Below are 19,044 nucleotides of genomic sequence, written 5' to 3' on the forward strand. Positions count from 1 at the left end.
TTATCCAATTTTCCTTCCTTCATTTCCTTTCCTCCTCGTGTATTTTATTTTTTTTAAAACTTCTTATATAGATCCCAAACCCTTTTTGGAGTTAGGCAGGATAAAAGTAAAAGGAAGAAAGAAAATTGAGGAAGGTAGAAAGGCAAATGGGTAGGTGAATTATCTGTCCTCCCAACATATGGGAAAATGAACTCTACTTTGACATATTTTATTGAAATTTAAAGATTCAGTAGCACATACTGCCTAACACAAGTTATGGTATATATTATTTTTCCTCTTTCTATAATTAGCTTTCTGAATTTTTCTACTAATTTGTAGGCCCTTTCACTAATATACTATTTCCTTTAAAGTGTAGTTTCTAATTTATTATTTCATTTTCAACATAAAGCCAAAATAAGATATCAATACAGTCAATTTTCCATCATTAAAAAAGGAAGTGCCATAATACAGGCACAAAGTTTCAGATACATTAAAAATAACATAAAAACCACCCCAAATGAATTTTTCATAGCTACGTGCTTTTATTTTCTTAAATTTTTAATTGCAATCCTTCTTTTAATACAACATATGATAAGAGGAGATAGGACTTTGGGAAGAATTACTCCATAATCACTGGGTTAATAGTTTATTTCAACAGATAGTACACCCTAAATGATAGTAAAAGTCCCAAAACATCCATGTCCATGAACACATTTGGAATCCCAGTGATAAACCAAATAAGTACAATAAGTTGTCATTTCTTTTATCTATCAGAGAGAGATTTTAAAAAGAGGAGTTGAGGATAAAGTTCCAGCTTTGCCCATCTATAGAGTGGTCTCAGGTCTCCAGAAACCATTTGAAATCTCAAGATCAGAAAACACAGATAAGGACACCAAGCAGCCTTTCCAGTAAAAGTAGACCCAGAAAGTGTCACTAGTTTTTACTAAATATGCATATATTCTCAGAGTCCAAACCTCGTAACTAGCTTTTCTTATTAATAATTTGCTCATACGTCATTTCAGCATTTCTTTCTGAAGAGCAGTTTCCTCCAAGAGTGAAAAATAAAAGACGGATGCCTACGTACGTGCCGCTATGATTATCTGCCCTCTCTCAGGACTCGCCTAATTCCAAAGAGGGTGCAATTATTAGGGCAAATTTCAACACCAAAGGAAATTCCCCAGCTCGGCCAGCTGCCAGTGGAACGATAATGTCAATATGAAGAGAAAGTCTTCTTGGAAGCTAAGAAGAGTCTGGGGAGAAAAGGTTCATTATGCTGTACTACCTAAGGAGCAACCATCTATCACAAGAGGAAAGTGGCTTATATAATCAAATGTTAGAAAATGATCATGAAAAAAAGACTTAAAACAATTTCACAGACTATCTCAGTTTCTCCATTCTCTGTAACTCAACATGAGATTTTAAAGAAAAACTCAACAATAATTTAGTTGAGTGTCTTTCATTTTTAATAGTAAAGTAACTCCAAAATAACATACAAATCAACACACGGATATGCAGTGATACAACGTATTGAATATAATTTGTAAGACATGCATGATGAAGTCAAAACCATAACAATGTCTCACCTGTTACAAAAACTCAGAATTTTGTAAATCTATATAGCAAAGACAGAGAGAACCAAGAAGATAAGTGGTGTCAGAAGACAGTTAAAATATAATTATTATAGGTAAGAAAAAAACCAAACATGTATTTAGCTCATAAAAGAGACCTGGTGCATCTCCTTAGAACCTATAAAACTTGCCCTAATCTTACTAACAAGTTTACTTAACATAGTTCTTTGCTTTCTAAACCTACAATAAATTAGAGGCAATAAATTACAAATGGAGAAGAGTGCTATATATTGACATTCTCAAAAGATGACAAAAATTAAGAAATAAACAGAAAACCATATTAAAAAAAAAGCTTTTGAGTATCATTTGGTGGGAGGAATATGGACCTACATACCTCTGTATTGCTCAGAGTTATTATAATATTGCAACACAAACACAAAAATGCACACACACTACACAACCTATACCTACACAAAGTTTTGGTACTCTTAAGAGCAAACCCTAAAGTATACAGAGAAAAAAAATTTTCTACAGGTCCCACAGAATGCTATAAACAAAGTGCTGTCCCTGTGTACTTTGCAGAATTACCCAAATTTTACTCGTGGCCTAGCATAGTTTTATAATTTCACTCATGTAAAGATCAGTGCAAAACAAGTATGTATCAATTGTCCTAGATTTTCACAGTAATATTTAAAACTATGAAGGTGTTTAAAAATGTGACAGCAATATGCCATAAAAAGCAACCATAGAATTGTGAATATTAAGGAAATTCTTCCTGAGCATATATGAAACCATAATTTCAGGGAAGTTGACATGACCTTTTTCTTTTTCAGTCTCTGGCTGTCACTGACATGATTTTTATATAGTAATTAAGGATGCAGTGATCTACATTACACATGTTATTCCCATTTTCTGAAGAGCTCCCACTAAAAACACGAACTTGAATTTTCTAACAGTTATTCTGCTTCACTATTTGACATGATTCATAAAGGAAGGCTTAGTTAAACAGCTTTTACAAAATGTTTGTAAGTTGATTTGTCCTGATTTTAAAGTACTTCTATCTCTTTAAAGGAACCTTACTTGACTCTTTAATAACTGGTTTATTCAAAAACAATGCCGTGTTTGCACTCCCAGGCGTAAATGGTCAGGACAAATATGGTAGAGACTGGCCAGCTATTCACCAAAACTGTTTCTGTCTCTCCCTGGGCTATTACTAGATTACATTTCCCAAACTCCTTTGTAATTAGGTATGACCATCTGTCTAAATTCTACCCCATAAGCTGTGAACAGAAGCGATACACCTGGGGAAACTTACACACAATCCACTTCTCCCATTTCCCTTCCATCAGCCTGATGTGGAGATGTACATGCATGTTAGAATCCATTAGCTGTGGAGGTGTGCACCACCTGTTCTAAGCTGTCTGGGGCCCTGAACAGTCACAAGAAAAAGAACAGCCCACCACTCAGGGAAACGCGTTTAGTCTTTATGTGAAATAAGAAACAGCCTTCCTTCCTGACTGAACTGCATTATGGGGTGTTGGGCAGTGCTTCAACAATGAACACAATAAGAAATACATAAATTAAATTACCCACCAAAATTTAATATGGAAAGTAAAGGTGGGAACAAATAAATGTGCAGAATAAATTTAAACTGAACACTTTGGGAAAAGGTTGGTGCCTAACTTTTAAAGCACTGTCCCTCGGGAACTGGAGAATGAGTAAAATGAAATGCTCACTCTGATTGTTTCAGACGTGAACATCAGATTGAGAGGTTTAGACTTATAAAGAGCAAAAGAGCTCTAACCAGTGTGGCTCAGTTGGTTGGGTGTCATCTTGCAAAGCGAAAGGTCGACTGTTCGATTCCCAGTCAGGGCACATACCTGGGTTGTGGGTTCAGTCCCCTGATCACGGCTCATGAGAGAGACAACCGTTCGATTGACGTTTCTCTCCCTCCCTTTCCCTCTCTCTAAAAATTAATGAAAATATTTACAAAGGACAAATAGCAAAAGAATAACTATAAAGTTATATTAGTAAAAAAAATTCAAAACAATATTTAATAAATTTAATATTCAGTGTTTCCCACCAATACTCTACTCTGTGATCAAATTCTATTACAACAAAAACATCAAGGGACTAATTTATTTGATTATCTTAGAATATTTTTATTGAATACCACCTGAAATAAATAATTCACCAGGAACCTGAAAATATTTTAGTTACATACAGCTTATTGCAATGAAGTTTGACCTGTATTTCATTAAAAAGCCAACTGACCACTCGTCTGGGGAAGCCATTACCACTTGATCTGTCCTATGACTCTATTTCATTTACTATTCTTTTTTTATTTTTATTGAATTTATTGGGTGTACCATTCATTTTTTATGGTAACATTGTGAACAAGCTGAAGAAAAAGTCCCCACGTGGACATTATGATATTTGTTTGGAGCTTTGTCCTGGTTTTAGTTTCCTGCTTAATGACTAAACGGCACCACGGTGGGTAATGCGCTGGAGTAAAAGTGGTGAATCATTAAAGAGTTTGTAAATTTTAAAAACAGGGGCAGGCCTTCTGGGCCCCATATGCTTCTGGAAAACCCAACGTTGTGCTGTATTAATTGAACTGTGAAGCTTTTATTGGCCCTCTTAAAAAATGCTTGCAGTGAAGATTTCATTAATGCTTGCCCTCAAATTGTTTATACTACTTAGCATTTCCATAACAAAGTTAGATTTCAAAGAACTTTTTGATTATTAGCTAAACCTAATCTACATTTTTATAAGATAATTCGGCTCTTTTTTTAAAACAAAGGCATGTAGGGGAAACTCAACAAATTTTTGTCTAAGACTTGCCAATGAAAAGCAGAATAGAGTATAAGATCTTGCCACAAACATTTAGCTTATATGAATTGCCTGGTCCTCTCACTCTGTATGGGTGGAGTAGTTATTATGTGTTCCCACAATGGTGAAGAAAAGAAAACTCAGCTGCCTTTATGCAATGGGCTTTGAAAACTAAAGTTACTGAACTTTACAATTACTGCTATGGAAACTCCACCATCCAAGGTCATCTAGAAGCCCACAAGGCCACATCAGTGCATAATTCTGGGAGCATCATGCACCTTCTGGTCGATGTTTGGAAAATTCCTTTGGGCGTGTTTTCATCAAAATTACTTTACATAAATTAAATCCATCATCTTAAAAGTCATACTGGAATCATTCTAGGGTTGATGCAGCCTAATTTGTTTACTCTTAAAAATGTTCAGGCTCAAATCATGTTTTCTAAAATATCATACTAAAAATCTGATCTCTGCTAAAATAGGTAGAAATATGTTTTGAGGTGGTAGGGAAGGGAGGGAAACGTACTCTATCTACAAGGAACTCTTTGGTTCATCTTGACATGAAACAGTATGGCCCAGGTAGCAAAGAATGTAAACCACCGGAATACCCCCACACATTATCCCCTCCTGTAGTTTTCCACAGCACTAGTGTTTTATTTATCAGAAAGCAGAACAACTGAATTATACCTCAGCTCACAAGAGAATACACCTATACTGAGGTCGGAATTTAATGAAGTATTTTTTTGTTTTTCTGGAGTCCCAAAATAAGAAACACTAGAGTTTGTTAAGCAGATTAAAGAATATTTCTGCACTTGACCCAGTCACAGTGAAGAGCAGGGTGTTCTATGTTATTTAGTACCTACTCCAGGTCTCCTACGTCAGTCTCCTTTGGGGAGGGGTCTGCGAACATTAACTGTGAATAAGAGTCCCAGGTGATTCTTATTATCTGACATGTTTGGGAAACTCTAGATTACGTGAGCCCTAAAGTCTTGCCTTCTGATATTTGGCACTTCTGATAAAAATTAAATGACTAGAAATGGCATCTTTACTGCTGTAGAGGAGAAATTAATTTCTGCTTATATATATCTTAAAGTACTCAGCACCTTGAATGAACCAAAACTATTTTCACTTCTGTCTCCCACACTATCAGGTGCTGTCCATAAGGTCCATGATTTAGTGCCACTGAATAATGCACTACCTGGCACAAAATAGATGCTTCATGAGTTTTGAATGAATGACTATCTCAATTGCAGCAAATAGCTGCCAATCTCATCCACATAGTCTTCCCTCCGTTCAAGCTCCTCAGTGCCACAAAGCAGTACCCAGTACCCTAAGAACAGTATTGGGGCAGTAAAATCAGAATAAGAACCAGTGATTCTATATTCAAAACTCAGCACTTACTGTTTGACTGAATGAATGATCAAGACAGTAATATTTAGTACTTGATATCAACTGTACTTGAATATGGATGGAGAACTTGTATGAGATGGGGAAAAGAATGCACACCACCCCAGAACCAATTTTCAAGACAAACAGAAATATTGTACTCTGTCTGCGAAACTGATTATTAAAGAACTTCTGTAATAACCAGAGTATGTCTCTTTTCCTGGTGCATGGAATTCCTCAGAGCCCTTTGTGGGACAAAAGCAAAAGAAATGGATGGTGAATGCATAAAACCAATTTAATTCTCTTTTTGCATAGTTAGAAAAAGGAGATGGAAGGAAAAAACACTTCTAAGTCAACTGATTAAGTTATTTCTCACCAGTGGAATCGTTATGATGCCATAAGATACAGACTAAGAGCAGAATAACATATTCACCTTTGTGGCCAAACATTGTCCAGGTGCATTTCAGGTCTCTAATCATGGTTTGTACTTATTCACAGTAAACAGAAAAGACTTCCCCTAACCTTGCCCATTTGCTATGACTTTCCTCAACTGAGATTTCATTCATAAAAAGTTCCCAAATAGAATTAAGACCTCTGTCTAAGGAAGACAAGGGACAGTACAAGGGTACTTTCTGGTGAGAAAGTACACAAGGAAATTTTAAGGACTCTACAGTCAAAAACTTCACTCAGTAGTTGTCTCATTTATCTCCTACTTCTTCCCTTCTCCTAACTGAACTATTATCATCCTGGCAAGAACCTTCTCTTTGCAATAGCAGCCCCCAAGGAGATTTTCATGTTATGAAGTCACCATTCGTGAGGACAGGGTAAGCTGAATGCAACTGTCAAAGATTACCGACTGTAAGCTAGCGTCAGGTAAGTGTGAAATTTATCAATGCATTTGGTATTATTTTACTTTTTTTAAAAAAAGAGGGCCTAATATATTTGACCATCTTATGTCTTAACTTAGAGTTCTTATAAATAAAAACATATTTACTTATAAGAACTCCAAGGTTTTTCTAAAATGCTATAAGTGGTTACTGTCTTCAGTATAAGCAGCTGAGCTATGCATCATAGTCCCTCCTTCTCCATACGCACCTTGACGCATTGGTTCACAGGCACTTTCTACACAACCAACCACCTACAGCAGGTGGACAGTATGACTTACATTAAATCTCAAATCCCCTTTCATTGTGTTTGTTTCTTCTCCCTCAGGAGGTGTTAACTGCATCGCCCAACTGTTTTCCTTCTCTCTTTTACCTCACAAAGTTCAGTAAATGTTACTTCTGACCATCTGTTCCATATATATAAATATATATATATATATACAGCATTTCTATAGCTTTGCTGCGCAATATACTCATACTTTATGTCTTAAGCAGTTAACTTAATAACGACATTAATAACAAAAATCTCACCCTACTCTGTTTCACACATAAGATGAGAAAACCAACAGTCATATCACCCTCACACAGACCTCTCCGAAAATATTACTTTTAGAATGAAATTAGATGTAATACAAACCTGACTGAGAAATTCTCTAGGGTGCTCATAGCTCACACTAATAATCACCATAAAATCTCTCACCTGTTTAACTTTCTGGCATTTGATCCACTTTTCTTTAAGCATGTTAAATTTAAAAATATTTCTTATTACACTGTATTGATTCTCTTTCTCAACTAAGTTTATCAAAATATTTCTGCATCCACTCATTGCAATGTAGTTACCTTTCAACAGGCCTTAATGGACTCAAAGGCAAATTTAACCACTTAAAATAGTGTTCTAAGTGGACTGTGTGCTTCTCATTAAACAGGTGGGTCCAGGTCTACACATTAGAAACATGGTAAATAAAGACCATAGAGACACTGAAATTCAACACTTGAACTATTTGAAAGTCAGTAAATTGTATAGATTGAGTTCCATTATAATTTAGATTCAAATTTTTCCTGTGTAGTTGCATCTTTCACTGGCCTTGATGGTATCTGCACGTTGTGTCCATTTCAAGATTACTTATCCAGGTAGAAATGCCATTTCCAATGTTGCCTTTGCATATAGTTATTGTCACTGCCATAAACCCTATTCTCCCATCACACAATCTGCCCTGTCCCTCTCCTGTACAGTGAAGGCAGGTGATAGCAAACAATGTGGGGAGGGTGCACGTGTGTGTTGAGGGGGCAGAGAAAAAAGGGACGGGGGCAAGTTCATTAAATATATAAAATGTCTAGTTTCTGGTCTTGGGAAATAAAGGCAAGCCCCATATAAATTATAAATAATAACTTCTGGAAATGGAGGAGGTGTTCTGCCACTTCTGTACTTAGCCAATTTGTTCCTATTGCTTTTAGTATGTTTTTTAATGATTCCAACACATTCTACCACAAGAAGAAGAAAAAAAAGTTTGACTGTGGTGGTTCTAAATTAAATGCCTCTGTTAAATTATGCAATTTTGAAACATTAAGTTTATATATAAATGAATATAAAATATATATTTAAAATGCAATATATACACATATGAAATGCAAACATGGATTTAAGTTCATCTTAATAGAAAGGATAAGAAGACTAGACTATAACTGTGATGAGCAATGCAGTTCACACAGGGCTATTTACGAGAGCAAGGTGGAGAGCAGGTGGGGCAGGGGAAGGAACAGGAACAGCAAGTTAGAGCAGTGGTTACTGAAGTGTAGTTCCCAGGCAGCCATAGCAACAACCGGCAAAAATCGCAATTATTGGGCCCGCTCTACATCTACTGAGTCAAAAACTATGGGCATGGGGCTTGTTTGAGTTTTAGAGAAGGGAAGGGAGAGAAAAAGAGGTGGGGACAAACATTGATCAGTGAGAGAGAAACATCAATCGGTTGCCTTCCGTACATGCCCCGACTGGGGATCGAACCTGCAACCCAGGCATGTCCCCTGACCAACCAGCAACCCTTCAGTTTGCCGGACGATGCCCATCCAACCGAGCCACACCAGCCAGGGCCATGGGGCTTATTTTTAACAATCCCTCCCAATGATGCTAATGCATGGTAAGTCTGAGGGAATACAGGGATTCAGAGATAAGAGGCCCAGGTAACCCTTCACCTGCTTATCCAGATGACAATGCCAAGTACAAATCATGACTGTGCTGAAACACTCTGGAAGAGCTCTGCTATGTCATTCTAGAATCAACAATCACAGTTCTACTCTCCAATAATATCCAGTTCCAAATTCAACATGCAAGCGACGGGCCTCCAGCGGGGGGGTGGGGCACGACTCATGAGGCCGTGACATTTCAGAGCAGCTAACCCGGGTGTGGCACTCCGCAGAGGGAAAATCTTGGCAAGACATCCCTTTATAAACTCTGAACATAACATTACATTAGCTTCAGTCTTGGAAGCTGCATAACTCAAGGATATCTATCAATACGCTGAAACAGTGTTTTAATTAATACACAGAAGTGAATGCCCCTATAGTAATCCAAACAGAAAATTCTTTTTAAATGTGTTCATGCGGTTTTTGACCCTATTCCATCATTCTTAAGACTTGGATTGTGTTTGTTCCAAAAGCGACGCCCTGTTCCCGTAGGAATGGGTGTGGGCAGTGCTGGTCACAGCGCTACACGAGCCACACAGTACACGGCATTCGGAGGAAGCAGGTGCTGCGATTGTAATTAAGTATGTATATAGGAAACAGGAGTGACAGCAAAGAAGGGTGGGGAGGAAAAATATCCTTCCTGTGTGTCAAGAGATGAAGGAGGAGTGATTCCACAAGCTGACTTCCAAAGTCCACAGAACAATTTAAAAGCATACAGACACGTACTAGGTCAGAAAGAGTATGGGCGTAATTTAGATGCCTACGGGATTTGTAATTAACATTTATAACTTCATAAAATTCAACCCAAATGTTACATTAGAACTGGAAGAATGAAAGCCCAGTGCTCAGGTAACAAAACAAATGAATCGCCTGAAAAGCCAACTGGGTTACATAATAGGTGACTCGCTATAGAATAAATATTCAAAATTCATTATAGCAACCAACCTTCATCAGAAAAAAATAAAAGGTCCTTCCATGACTTCAACGTTTGGTTTGAAGCAACACAAAGTAACATCTTTCCTATAAAGTCTGTTAGTGGTTTAGAAAGCAATGAGACCTACCGGGCTGCACTGGTGAGCTCATCATGGGAGTCGGTAGGACTGACAGGTAGGGTGTGGATTCGCAGCCGTCCTTCAGCCGGCAATGTCTGTCCACGAGGGGCTGGTAGAGGGGAAACCTAGGATGCAAGAGAAATGCATGTGGATGATATGTGTTATGTCAAACCACAAAGGAGAAGACACGGAGTGTCAGCTCAGCCACAGGTCAACCGTGGGTCTTTGAAGAAGTCACGCCAACATCCCAAGTGTCTTAAATCTTCATCAATAATGATCTGTATCAATATATGTTATCTATTATAGATATATAGGTATTACATTTACATGTAGATATACAATTAATGATTTCTACATCCATTATAATTTTATCTATAAAGGAGCAAATTTCCCAATTATGCTTCAAACACAGAAATATTGTGAACAACAAAATAAAATTTGTGAATGGGAAACCACTTCACATAGTTATAATTAGTTTCCTATTTACTAGTCACTATAATTTGGGTTTTTTTGTTATCATTATTACAGGAATTTACAATACTTTTTGGAATTTTGCATATAAGTATCTCATTACAATAGTATTTTTATCATTGTCAAAGATTTCCTTCTAGAGATAAGACTTCTTGGTGAAGGAATTTTAATGGACTAAAAAAAGGAATAAATAAACCATAAAGTGTAAGAGTGACAGGAAATTCCCCATACAATTTCCATTTCTTCTTGAAGACTTTTGCAATCTTGTTCCAGCCAAAAGCAGCAACACCCATAGTCTTTCTAGGAGTGGCACTTAACAGGGTGGACTTCTTGAAAGGAATTTAAGGGGCTTTCTGCTTTTAATTTGGATGTACTCTCACTGCTAGACATTGCAGCAAAGAAAAAGCAATTGGAAAGACAGTTTCCTCACAGTTTACTGGAATTTCTCAAAGTTTAAAAATAGAAGAGGAAGAAGAAGAAGCTCTTAATGCTGTACTTAATGAGTTTCTTGCAAAAAATAATATAGCCCAACTGCACTATTTTTATACACAGAATGCCATAACTCTGAGAATTATACATCTCCTTACCTTGAGAATACAACATATTTATTGTGATTCGTTTTCCCATCAGTATTTTGAAAGTGTTATTACTATATTTTTCCCAAATGTATAAAGCAGGATATAAATATGTATTCCCTTTGAAGAACTATATAACCTCACCAAGAATACCTATAATACTTTAAATGGTCTCTAAATAGAAATATGCTCATTATTAGCACAGTTAAATAGAGTCATTGATTATAGCAGACTACTTCTCATCACATCTTTAATGCTGGATATATATTAAGGTTTAGTAACAATAAAATGCATATTTTTATAAATCTTCAAAATTATACACTGTGCTTATTTTATTAACATTATTTAAAGAATCTTAATTTCCATGTTGATGAGAAAGCAATACTCCTTAAAAAGTGGAAAAGGAAGAACAGAAAACTCTTTTTATTTCTGTATCAGCAAACAGACATTCTGATTTTGGCTTCTAAATAAAAAATGGCAATGTCATATTTTAAAGAAAAAAATCATTTGCATAGTTTTAAATGGTTACAAAGTATTGTAGAAAGACCATACTGATGTCATTTTTACATCAACCGTGCCAACAGATACTTGCCACTCTCCCCATACCTCCCTCATAGATGAGAAAAATAAGCGGGATGTCATCTGCTTCATAATTAAAGGTAACGAAACAAAATCAAAACAAAAACTTGTGTTAGATTTAAGTTTACAGGACACCTAAAATTAATGAGTGTGGGCTTTGATATTTTTGGCATTTTTACCATTTTACATTGTACCCTGGAACATTTCATAAATGCTCTTGCTGCATTCTTGATTCTCAATGGCATGATTTGATTTTAAATTAAGAATAATGAAAAGAAGGGGCAGGAAACCTTACAAGAATGTAAGTAAAGGGGCACTGAAAGAGCCTTCCATCAGGGCACAGTTACTCTGTGTTCAAAAAAACAAACAAACAAAAAGTTAATCTATAGTGCCACTTTCTACAATTGATGCTTGTATATTTACAAATACAAGTCAATTTAACCAGTAATATCCACTACTTAGCAGTAGTAATACTAAAGCAAAGTTTTTCTATTTGCCCCCAAATCTAAAATTAAAAAAGATGCTTCTATTTGTACCACCTCTACCTCTTACTTCCACAAACATAAATAATGATGGCCCAGGACATGCCAATTTATGGCCAGTGACCTAATTGTTGGGTTTTGCCTTCACAGCCCTAGATGTGAGTTGCAGTTAATCTCAAATGGAAATACAAATTCCATTTCTAAAATATCATCATTAAATACCTTTTTAAAGTTTAAACCACTCTCCTTGCCATTCAATCTTTTTAATAACTTCCTAATCATGGCATATTCTTCTAACGTTAAGAAAGTCTTGTTACATGAACAATTATAAAGAAAATTAATATACATTTCTATGTTGGTATGTGCTAGCTTCCAGTTATTGTACCTCCATTCATCATGAGCCGCAATGAACCACAGTATCACAACTATAGCTGCACAGCTGGAATATGATTCTTTTTTTATTGTTGTTTAATTACAGTCATTCCCATTTTTCCTTCATTACTCTCCCCTGCCCCACCCACCCCCACCTCCCACATTCAATCCTCCTCCCTGTTGTCCAAGTCCATGTGTCTTTTATGCATGTTGTTTGACTTGCCCTTCCCCTTCTTTCCCCCATTACCCCCTCCTCCCTCTCCACAATATGATTCTTTAAAGAGCTCTCCTAACAAGTTTCAGAGGTCCAGATCCTCTAAACATACATACATATCATGTGTGTGTCTCTCTGTGTGTGAGAGAGAGACAGACAGACAGATAGACAGAGAGAACCATCAACTACCTAAGCTTCCCTTTTTCCCTTTCCTGGTGGCTGATAAATCAAGAGATTAAGACTTCCTATTCACACCATTTAGGGACCAAATGGATATGAAATTTTACAAATGAAGCCCTTTTTATCTGCTTGAAAAAGAAAGAGAGGTCAGTGAGAAACATCTGTCAACAAGAATAGGCAATTTATTCTTAAATCTTCCCACACTTCTTTATCCAAATGGACTTACGAGAAACACTATTTTCTGAGAATGGGGAAGGTTTCCCCTAGTCATCCTTAAAATAAGTCTAAACTAGAAATAATAGGAAACTGGTCTTCAAGTGGGTAGATAAATGAAAACAAAATTTTTTTAAAAGTACTGTTTATTGAGAGTACAGGTGATCAAAGCAGATATAGGAATATATTTGGTTTCAATTAATTTGCATATTAATTTGCCTATGCTGTAAAATGTGTGCACATTTAAGGACATAAAGAGAAGAACAGCAAGAGGAAAATTATTGCTATGACTCTTTTACCTAATGAGATGCAAGAATTGTTATTTTGGCTTTTGACCATCCTTGAGTTACCTGGATTCACAGTAAGAAATGAAGAGTCTTTGCTTCCAAATGATCATCTCTGCCTACAAGTTAATCAGCTGCCTGCAAGCAAGTTACTGCTTCAATACCCGGGGATACAGCACAAGGCAGCAGCCCAAGCGGCGACATCCTGCAATGCCCTGGCTTGCCTGTGCAGCCAGCCCACACTGCTCGTATTACCGCCGTGGTGGTGCTTCCATAGGTCCCCTGTCCATTCCACCTACATGGCCTGTTCCAGAGTCATGAATGGCAAATCAGCAGAGCTTTACGAATCATGAAGAATTTGCCCAAGGATTATCTCCTCTCCATAGGGACATGAACAACAGCGCTTTGGAGTATACTGAGTAAGCCACTATTATCCCCATTTTACAGACGAGGAGGTGGAGGCTTAGAAAGTTTCAGGAACATGCTCCCAGACATCCAGGTAGTAAGCAAAGGGCTGGTCTTCTGACTCCTAGCTCAGAGCTCTCCTGTGTCGTATCACGCGGAATTACAGGCTTTTCTAGTACAGCTGCTTCAGTATCAGGACTGTTTGCTGAGTTCTCACAATTTTAGGAACAACTCATTGAGCTACAGGTCTTCTTTACTAAAGAACCTATCTAGCCAGTGAATAGACTGAACTCAGGCACAAAAGTTGATAAAATAAATAAAAAATATGGAATTCTGTCTGCAAGAATTCTCACAGCGTAAGTTTTCAAATTTGACTTAAACATTAAGTTCTTACCACAATGTTTCTATTGTTTTTTTTAAACTATAGCCTGAACTTCTTATTACAATTTTCTTTTTCTTTTTTTCCTTCTAGGCAATTGGTATTATTTTGGATAGTGTGCCACTAAGAAAGCAGAATGCTTTTGTAATTTATGTAGCCAGCAAAAACTATGTGTCTCTAATGTATCTTCCCAGATTTAGGGCAGTTGTCATGCACAGTTCAGTCTGCAGGTCCTTTTCTTCTCTGATGGAGCCATTAGCTCCAATTCCTCTGAAGAGTAGGATTCACAAGCTGACTCGATTCATAGCATCCACTGTAGAGATAGTTTATTAGTGGAATAAGCCTACTGTGCCAGTTTATTGAGTATCAGGAGGTTCTTCAGATCCAGAGTCTCTCTTATGCTTCAGAACCTAAAATTCTGCCATAATCTCACCTTTAGAGAAACATACTAGAAAATTGTTCTTCACATTTTATTCATTTCAACAAACTTTTATCAGACACTCCATTACTCATTAGAAAAACCTTAGTTTCTATTTCATTTTCTGCTTCTTGCATTTCACATGTATAATCATCAAAGCCAGTCTACTGATATCTTATTTTTTAATTATACTTTATTAATTTTGCTATTACAGTGGTCCTTATTTTTCCACCTTTGCCCCTCCTCCACCCAGCAGCCCCCACTCTCTCAGGCAATCCTCACACCACAGTTCATGTCCATGGGTCAAGTGTATAATTGTTTTGGCTACTCCATTTCCTATACTGTACTTTACATCCTCGTGGCTATTCTGTAACTACCTATTTACACTCTTCAATCCCCTCACCTCTTCACCCATTCCCCCACACCCCATTCCCACCTGGCAACCATCAAAATGCTCTCTGTATCCATGATTCTGTCTCTGTGCTCCTTGTTTGCTTAGTTTGGTTTTTTGAGATTCAATTGTGGATAGATTTGTATTTTTTTGCCATTTTTGTTGTTCATAGTTTTGATCCTCTTTTTCTTAAATAAGTCCATTTAACATTTCATATAATAACAGTGTGGTGATGATGAACTCCTTTAGTTTTTTCTTGTCTGGGAAGATCTTTATCTGCCCTTTCATTCTAAGTGATAGCTGTGCTGAGTAGAGCAATCTTGGCTGTAGGTCCCTGCTTTTCCTGACTTTGAATACTTCTTGCCAATCCCTTCTAGCCTGCGAAATTTCTTTTGAAAAATCAGCTGACAGTCTTACGGGAACTCCCTTATCAGTAACTAACCTATTTCATTTTGCTGCATTTATGATTCTCACTTTACCTTTAACCTTCAGCATTTTCATTAGGATGTGTCTTGGAGTGGGCCTCTTTGCATCCATCTTGCTAGGGACTCTCTGTGCTTCCTGGATTTGCGTGTCTATTTCCTTCACCAAATTCGGGAATTTTTCTTTCATTATTTCTTCAAACAGATTTCCATACTCTTGCTCTTTCTTTTCTCCTTCTTGCACCCCTATGATGTAAATACTAGACTGCAAGAAGCTGTCCCAGAGGCTGCTTATACTTTCCTCATTTTTTAAATTTTTTTCTTCTTGTTCTGATTGGTTGTTTTTGCTTCTCTGTGTCCCAAATCATTGACTTGATTCTTGGCTTCATCCACTCTCCTATTGTTTCCCTGTAAATTATTCTATATTTCAATTAGTGTATACTTCGTTTCTGACTGGATCCTTTTGATGCTGTTGAGGTCCTCACTAAGTTCCTTGAGTATCCTTGTAACCAGTGCTTTGAACTCTGCATCTGATAGATTGCTTATCTCCATTTTGTTTAGCTCTTTACCTAGACTTTTGATCTGTTCTTTCATTTGGGCCATATTTCTTTGTTTTAGCAGACTTCCTATGTTTGTTCCTATGTTTCTTCCTATGTTGGGAGAGCACCTTTGACTCTGTGTCTTGGTAGTGTGGCCTAATGTAGTAGATGTCCTGGGGAGGCTGTGCCACGGGACCCTTCCCCAAGGTGGGTATTCAAGGTGCGTCCTTGTGTGTGCTGAGCATACCCTCCTCTTGTAGTTGAGACTTGGTTGTTGCTGGGAGATCAATGGGAGAGATTTACCCAGGCCACTCCACTGCAAGGATTGGCTGTGACCACTTATCACCAACCTCCACCCTCTGTGGAGGAGCGGCTGTACGGGGTCAGAGTGGCGGTGCTCTGAAGCAGTCTGTGGCTGTCCACTGGGCATGCTGGCCCTGGGCTTTCCCGGATGGTGCAGGCCAAGGTCAGCCCCCACCTGTATTTTGCCCCAGGCTACCCTGCCTGAGCTATTAACTAATCTGAGCTGGCGGCTGCTTGTGCTGGGCTTGGAGATTCCCAGGGAAAGCCAAGCTGTGAATCTAAGCTGGCTGCTGCTATTGCTGGGCCTGGGGCTCACTGAGACCCACTGTTGCTGGGTTGATAGGGTTTAGTAAGTTGTATAGCAAGAGCCAAGACTAGCCATTCATATGGAAAAGCAGCTTGGGTGAGCTATAAATTGGGTGGGGCAGAGTGACTAGGGACCAGAGTGAAGGCCAAGGCTATCAAATGATGTTAGCCATATTGATGGAGTCTCAGATATGGTACCAGCTTGCCAGCTCTGGCGGGTGGAGGATTTAGAAAAGGGTCAATGGCCTCTGTTTTCTTTGATGCCAGACACTTCATTTTCTCTCTGTATGCCACTGGTGCCTTTTAAGACGCTACCTTGGCGCTGGTGCTCAGAGGGAGTAAGTCTGAGTAGGTTAGTCTGTGTGCGGGTTCTTTCAGGGGAAGTGCTTGAAGCTCCAGCAGTTTCTTCTACCAAATAAATCCCTGCTTGTTTTTGCAGTCCGGAATTGTGGGGACTTACCTTCCTGGCACTGGAACCCTGGGCTGGGGACCTGGGGTGGGCCTGGAACTCCTCACTCCTGAGATATCCCTCTTGAATTTTTATCCACCACACATAGAATTTTTATCCGCCACACATAGGTCCGCCACACATAGCCCACTCCACATCTGCGCATCTCCTACCAGTCTGGATGCATGCAGTTTCTTTAATCCCATACTTGTCAGACTTCCATTCAACTCAAATTCTGATGGTTCTGAGTGATGGCTGTTTGTTTTTTCATTGTAATTTTGATATGGTTGTGTGAAGAAGTGAGCCATGCCTGCCTACACCACCATCTTAACTGAAAGTCCTCCACTGATATCCTAAAGATATCTTTTATATCTGGGTTATCCTCCCATTTTAATGAATGCTGCCATAGCTCAAATAATCATTTGTTCTCAATTAGATTTTTCATCTAGCCTCCTGTCTGGTATCCCTGTCTCTAGGGGATGTATGAATGAATAAATGGATGAGTAAGTCAAATCTGGTGTCTGCAACCACCTTAGCTGGCATTCCAGTTTCCCTCCCACCCCATTTTCTGTTCTTCCTTTTTCCCCCTCACATGGAACTTCTATGATTCCAGACCATCTGTAATATTCAACATCATGAACTACTGCTGAGGCACAAGCACCAATAAATCAGAACACTAAATATATCAGCTGAGTGTAAGTCCTGACTTTTCCTCTATCGTATCATTCACATTCTCATGTTTTTGTGCCATTTTCTGCAAAGGATACTATCACCTCTTCTCTACCTCCCAGCTCAAATTCTTTTTATTTTCTTTTTAATCCATACCTGAGGATATGCTTATTGACTTCAGAGAGAAAAGTGGGGAGAAGGAGAGGAAGAGAGAGAGAAACATTGATGCAAGACAGAAACATCAATCAGCCACCTCTCATATGTACCCTGACCAGGTATCAAACCAATAACCCAGGCATGTGCCCTGACAGGGAACTGAACCTGCAACCTTTTGGGGTACGGGATGATACTCCTACCAACAGAGCCACCTGGCCAGGCCCCAGCTCAAATTCTTTAAGGCTATGTTCAGTCAGAATTCTTAACCAACCACTCCAAGGTAAAGGTCAGCTTCCTCCTCTATGGTCCCACTGTGTCTTGTACTATACCTACACTAACACCTGTTGTCAGCAAAGTACTTTTATCCACCGTTAGACTATGTTCCTTGGTTTAGGGATTACACTACATTCATTTCAGTAATTCCTACACCTAGTACAGTGCTTGGTACACGTAGGTGTGTGATAAATTCTTGATGGATGAATGAGTTAACAAAGGGAAAGGGCTAAACCAGTTACTCTGCAGTTGCCTGACTTTGGGGCAGAATAATTTATCCAACCTGTTAGTAAAACATTTTGAAGGACTAACGCACAGTCCTTTGATTTGGATCGAAGGAAGAAAGAAACATACTCTAGAGTTTGGACTACCAACTAGAAAGAACAGACCCAGGTGGGGTGGGTGTCTTCTGCATCAGTGGAAGACACCAGACACCCCAAAATCCCCCCAAATTACGTTGTTCAAGGTACTGTCATTTCCCAGACCATTGGAAGGGTTCAGCTTCTCACCTTCTTATTAGCTTCAGTTTTTTTCTTCTCCAAAGGAAATTCATTTCTTTATTAGATGAGCTCTACAACCTCACAATTACATCAAAATAATTGAACCACTCTTCATCGAGACACCAGAGAATGGGATACAGAGATTTAAGAATTTAAAGATTCAGCAGGACTATGCAAATAATGCTCCTGACAATATTAAGGCCCAGGACCCTGGAGGCTTTGGGGACTGGAAAACTGACGGTCACAGAGGGGGCCACACCAACGATACAGTAAGCGAACCTCCCCTAATACCACAGCAGACACCCGCAGCTCAGAGTCAGTGAACAATATTAGAGAAACGCGTGCATCTACTCCTTTGGTCTCACCTGGTCTCTTGACAGTTACCTATGAAAGACAATTGGTTTCAAAACCAGTCTGCTTGCCAGATATTTGGTGGCTTCACCCTTAGAGCACAGCCAAGAGTAGAACATGTCACGCTGAGGTCCACACATCTACCCGCCATGTATACTCTGTGCTTAGATTTTAAAAGCAAATAAGCTCCATACTAAGACTTTTGGAAGAACCATTTAAGCACAGGCTACATTGTA

The 19,044-nt window shown here is 38.4% G+C and overlaps 1 protein-coding gene across 1 annotated transcript in view; it reads right to left on the reverse strand.

Annotated features, from left to right (window-relative positions):
- HDAC9 (histone deacetylase 9) overlaps nucleotides 1-9,980 on the reverse strand; it is a 608,128-nt gene extending 598,148 nt beyond the window's left edge. Inside the window, exon 1 of the mRNA XM_054564529.1 lies at nucleotides 9,888-9,980. Within this exon, the coding sequence (XP_054420504.1) occupies nucleotides 9,888-9,912 (25 nt within the window). The 5' untranslated portion in view covers nucleotides 9,913-9,980. The remainder of the gene's footprint in view (nucleotides 1-9,887) is intronic.
- Nucleotides 9,981-19,044: the final 9,064 nt, after the last annotated feature.

Source organism: Pteronotus mesoamericanus, unplaced genomic scaffold, assembly GCF_021234165.1.
Source record: "Pteronotus mesoamericanus isolate MK-2021 breed Mesoamerican mustached bat unplaced genomic scaffold, CSHL_Meso_final scaffold_85, whole genome shotgun sequence".
NCBI lineage: Eukaryota > Metazoa > Chordata > Mammalia > Chiroptera > Mormoopidae > Pteronotus > Pteronotus mesoamericanus.